This window comes from Ostrea edulis, chromosome 3 (genome assembly GCF_947568905.1).
Source record: "Ostrea edulis chromosome 3, xbOstEdul1.1, whole genome shotgun sequence".
Taxonomy (NCBI): Eukaryota; Metazoa; Mollusca; class Bivalvia; order Ostreida; family Ostreidae; genus Ostrea; species Ostrea edulis.
Window position 1 is genome coordinate 61,241,969 of NC_079166.1, and position 6,000 is coordinate 61,247,968.

Genomic DNA, 6,000 nt, shown 5'->3' on the forward strand with positions numbered 1-6,000 from the left:
ATTTAAAAAAAAACCCAGAATTTTGAAGTCATCATCTTGCACGCATGTGCACGAGTAGAAACACACGGAAAACAATTTTAAACCGCATAATGTATATTTTTACGTATACCATAGCAAATCTCCGATTTATATGAAAAGTAAAAAATAAAATTAATGAATGAAAATCTTACTCATTTTCCGTATTTTTCGGTAATGACCGGAAGTAACATCAATATGCGTTTCCTCTCAAAATCACGCACACTTTTTATTGACTCTGATTTCCGAAAGTTTCATAGGTCTATCTAAAACGGTTTTGAACAAAAACGTTTGACAAAATTAAAAGCAAAAAGTCGTTGGGACCTGCCGACCGGAAGTGAATTTTTCGACATATCTCAGGGATAGTAATAAGAGCAGCAGTGTTTATCATCTTCAAAACATTCACTCTGATTAAATGTTTCAAAGATGAAAAATCCTCTCATAAAAAATTATATTTCATTACTTCCAGTGACAGCAACAACCGGAAGTAACGGAGGAAAATGACAAAGACAATTTAGAAGTCTACAGACTATATATAGTCTATCATCCATACAAGTTTCATAATTCAATCTCGTATAGCTTTTGGGGAATGTTTTGTTGGCCTCTATAATAATTACCGAACAGTATAATGAATAGAAGTCTAAAAAAAAATGTTTCTGATATATAAACTACGTAAAGCATGGATAGATCTATAAAAAAAAAAAACCCAAAACAAAACAACCCCGAACATTTATGAAGTGCATTCATTTGAATGATTTAAATCTCCCAATATATTTGAGACAAACGTTACAAAGGATTTATTAAACATATTACAGCGCATGATTTAGACGTACGTGTGCTCTGTAAGTATCGAATCGATACTGAAGAAAATGTCTGCTTTGCGCGTTATTTTCATTTCGTATTTTCTTGTGGTTTGCTATGTTTCGTCGGCACCACCTTCATGGGCAAACAACAACAATTGCCCCGGGAACAGCTGCAACAACGGCAATAACAATAATAACCAAGCTACCACGCAAGCTACTAATCAAGCTGCTGCTACTACTACTGCTAGTAGTAGCAATGTTTATACGCGGGTGTATTCCACGGCCCCAGAGATGACGAAGTTTATCGAGGATACTTTCACGAAATCATCGGCGTCGTACAACACTTTAATTTTTCCGAGGAAAGATTTTACTGAGACAATCAAAGTAGATATTGGCTTCAGTTTGGCATCAATTACCGACTTTGATGAAGTGGCTGGGACTTTGGAGGTGATTGGGACATTAACTATAAAATGGTATGATGAGCTGGTGGACGATGTTTATGACAAAGATGATCACGGAGGCTTCACGGAAACTACTATTCCTAATGCGTTTGTATGGAAACCGCCAGTCTCCCTTTTCAATTCTGCGACAGCTATTGTTCCCGTTGGAGATAATTCAAATTATGTTCGAATGTACAGGATAACGAACTCATCTCATGAATACTACAATTATGGTCTGATGGAATGGAGACCCGGGGTAGTGACAAAAACTGGATGTATAGTGGACGTGGGGTTCTTTCCGTTTGATAAACAATCGTGTAATATCACATTTACCCACTGGGGTTTCACTGACCAAGAGGTAAAATTTGAACCATCCGCACCAACCTTAGATTTAACAGATTATGTGCCATCTGACGAATGGACTCTTACTGATACAAAACTTATCGAAGAAACGGTGGACAGCGGATCGTTTGTGAAAATGGAAATCTCGTTAACAAGAAAACCCACCTACTACTTAGTTAACTTCTTCTTGCCAATCATCATTCTGGGTGTTCTGAACGCTCTAGTGTTTATCTTACCGTTGGAGAGTGGTGAAAGAGTTGGATACTCCGTGACTTCTTTCTTGACCTTTGCAGTATATCTGTCGCTAATTGCCGAAGGAATGCCGAGAACTTCCGAGCCCATGGCGATTCTCAGTTATTATTTAATGTCGATGGTCGTTGTTAGCGCAGTTGCAACTATCATTACAATTTTCACTCTTCGTGTCTACCTAAAAGATGAAGACGACCGTGTACCAACCCCAATCGCCCTCTTCATAGCCTGTCTTAACTGTCTAATCTGCACGAAGGAAGACGAGGATGAAGATGAGACGCCATTGTTGAAGTCTGATGAACTGGAATTAGAAACAATGAGAGGGAGGTCGGGGAAAGGATATCGGTCTCAAATTGAGGAAACGGCGAGTAATTCTAGCGATGAACCACCCGAAAATCGATATGATGTTGACTGGAAACTTGTGGCGGGCACACTGGATATTTTTTCTTTTCTTGCTATCCTGGGAGGTAGTGTGGCCATCGCGGTCATGTTTTTGGTTCCATTAGCTGCTCAAATGTAATATCACTTTCTGTTTACATTTAGGGTTTTGTCTGAGTTTATTATGTTTATATAATACATTGCAGACATGTGCTGTAATTAAATGTCATGTTTGGATGCTAAAACTGAACAGCGTTAAATACACTGTAAATGGTTATTTGTTAAATTGAAACCACATTTTGTTGTGTGACTTACCTTTATGGGGGTATTTACTGTATATCATAGTACTCAATTGATTATTTGTCAAATTTTGATTAAATGATATCGAATAAATAATGTACGATATGCAATAGCTTGACAATGTAGAAACCCCCAGTAATTTGTTCCTTAAATTCAGCCCCTTTTCACACATTCATGGATGAGACGCCGGATCATCAACCCGTGATGATCCGTAACAATCCGTAATCACCGCGTACAAACTGTATATTCTTCCGGCGTCGTCCGGGACAATCCGCCTGGGTCAAGCCAAACCGGGGAAAAAATTAAACATGTTTATTTTGTTTCACGGATCGTCCCTGAAGAAATTGATCCGTGTAGATTCCATGTACCTCCATGTATCTACTGAGAGTGAGAGGTCCGTGTAATCACCGAGAAATCCGTGCAGCCACCGAGAGAAATCCGTGTAACCACCGAGAGATCTGTATAACCACCGAAGTATCCGTGTAAATTCTGGGGTCCTTTTTTTTTTGTTGACGAACACGGATGTCTACGGTTTATACACGGATTGCTCCTGGAAACTACACGGATAGTCACGGTAAACACAGGGGAGAAAGACCGTGATAATCTGTGGACATCCGCGTATTTTTGTGAACTACCCGTGGATGGACCGGCAAAAAATGTTATATCCCGTACGCTCCGTGATTACGCCGGCACCGATCGAGAATTTTTTCGGGGACGCACGGGTAGCTACCGTGCTTATCCGTAAGGAAACTCTGCGTTTTCCGTGTCTGCATCATGATAAGCACCTGTTGATACCGGCATTATGACGACACGGAACCCAAAGATGCCGGATATCCCCAGATGGTTAGAATTTTGCATCCGGCGTCGATCGACTTTTCATCCGTGAATGTGTGAAAAGGACTGATCCCACCTCTGCTATATATAGGGGTTCGTGTTTGGCGAACTCTGTTGTGTATTCCTTGATTTGAACATATTTTATTGTATAAATATACAAAGGGATGGGTTACAAGTTCTAGTAACTTAGAAAACCTACCCCGAATTGCATTACTTATAGGAGTTATGAGATTTGTCAATGTTTGTTTTGTTTATATTTTTATACAACTATATTTGATGAAAAGATTGTTATATCGATCCTTTAAAAATGAGAATATATATACAATTATTAATGTATATACTTTAAAACAAAACTATCAAATTTGCGATTTAAGGAAATTCGCCACACAAATTACATGCATGTAAATTTGGTACAGAAAAAATATTTCCATATGTTTGTTGCAATTTTCCATAGTGTCTTTCAAGTGGAAATTTTATTAAAGCTTTTGAAAAGATAAGAAGTTATGATTTTCTTTGTAAGGAGCCAAAAGCTTGACTCCGCGGTATTAATCGTAATTATGACCACATTCCAAGGTTTAAAAGATGAGAGTATGATACATACAGATCTGTATAAGATAAAGACTTCAAATTGAAATCACAGAACAATGCTAATTTGATTTTAAAGCGTATCTGTGCATCTAACGGTATGACAATGTAATTGGCACTTTGTCGGCAATTTTGTCTTAAAAGACTTTAATTGACACAAGTAATTTTTAGTCCGTGCACTGTCTGCGCAAGTGCAGAATGAGGAGGGGATATTGACTAAATGCATGAATCAGCAAATTATTTGGCACAAAGAACTAATATGGACCTGTTGGGATTATCGTAAGAATATTTGCTTTGCTGACTTTATTCTCTGTGACAACACCGTCTTCCTCACCTGGAAGACAACTACTGAAAACATTTTGCCCAGTCTGTGAATCTTACTGTTGATCTTGTCAAACTGTTCTTTTTTAACCTATTTATAAACATGCAAAGAATACAGCAATCTGGTTTTCTCTCAGAAAGACCAGATGGGAACGATCAAAGTTAACATGAAATTCGAGCTATATTCTATTGAAAAAAATATAAGTTCGGATTATCATGGTGAGAAAGACACCGGATAAGATTTGTTTTCTTTTTTGGAGAGCGTATGAAAGTGTATGTCTTAATTATCATATGTTATTGTGCTTGTTGTATATGCGAGTTTTACATTGATGCCATCGGATAATAGCTCCCCAGACCTTGTGTATTTGTTTGTGAAACCCGATTTTAAATAAAGATTATCTTATCTCTTCTTGTCATTTTATATCGAGATTTGTCATCTATGAGAAAGGTCATTATCCGTTAGATAAAATGGATATCCTTAACTGATTAAACTTGGTAGATACTATATTCTGTACTATTAAGGCAGCATTGGTCATTCTGTGCGCTTTATGTCAAATGGAATTTACTTCTTTTAAGATTTAAAAATTTAAAGATTTAACAACCAGTAAATGTAAATGTGTTATAATCAGACTGTTTCGAATGAGATGATTAAACTCCAAAACTGTCACATATATTATCCATAATGTTCTTGATGTGAATGTTGATGAACATCAACGGCATGCTAGTTTCATTTCAGATATAAAGGTAAGAAAAATATGCGCTTAAAAGAAAACAAATCATAATGATTTCTTCTCTTGCTATCCTGGGAGGCAGCGTGGCCCTCGCGGTCATGGTTTGGTTCCATTAGCTGCTCAAATGTAATATCACTTTCTGTTTACATTTAGGGTTTTGTCTGAATTTATTGCACCAATATAATACATAGCAACATGTGCTGTAAAATATGCTATGTTTGAATGCTAAAACTGAAAACGTTGAATACGCTGTAATAAATGATTATTTGTCAAATTCAAACCACATTTTGTTGTGTGGCATGGCTTGATGGAGGTATTTACTATATATCATAGTAATCAATTGATTATTTGTCAAATTTTGATTACACAATATCGAACAATTAATGCACGATGCAGTAGCTTGTCAATGTAGAAAATTCCGGTAATTTATTCCTAAGATCCCACCTCTGACATATCCATGAGTCCGTGTTTGCCCAACTCTATTTCCTATTCCTTATACAAGATATGAAATTGATCGTTTTTCGCTATCTTCACAGTTGTATACAACTATTTTTGATAAAACCGTTTGATACTGTTTCTTTAAAAACTGAAAATATATATATACGGTCATTAATGTACATACTTTAAAACAAAAATGTTAAATTTGCAATTAAAGGAAATTCGCCGCAGAAATTACATGTATATGAATTTGGAACACACAAATATTTCCATGTTTTCTAATTCTTTGTTGTAATTTTCCATAGTGTCTTTCTAGTTGAAATTATATTAACGTTTGCATTGAAAAGAAGTTGTGAATTTCTTTGTAAGGAGCCAAAAGATCGAGTCCGCGGTAACAATCTTAATTATGACCACGTTCTCAGGTGTAAAAGATCAGGTTTTGATACATGTAGATCTGTATAAGATAAATACTTCAAATTGAAATCACAGAACAATGCTCATTTGATTTTTTAATTTATCTGTGTATCTGTGCACCTACCAATATGACAATGTGATTGACACTTT

At 36.4% G+C, this 6,000-nt stretch overlaps 1 protein-coding gene across 1 annotated transcript; it reads left to right on the plus strand.

Moving 5' to 3' along the window:
- The first annotated feature begins 380 nt into the window (after positions 1-380).
- On the plus strand, positions 381-4,675 carry LOC125677533 (neuronal acetylcholine receptor subunit alpha-10-like). Its single transcript, XM_048915645.2, has one exon. The coding sequence runs from the start codon at positions 885-887 to the stop codon at positions 2,367-2,369; it is 1,485 nt and encodes a 494-aa protein (XP_048771602.2). The 5' UTR covers positions 381-884; the 3' UTR covers positions 2,370-4,675.
- Positions 4,676-6,000: the final 1,325 nt, after the last annotated feature.

Excerpts from the sequence above, each read along its gene's own strand:
- LOC125677533 (XM_048915645.2), top strand. The coding sequence starts at position 885 with ATGTCTGCTTTGCGCGTTATTTTCATTTCGTATTTTCTTGTGGTTTGC.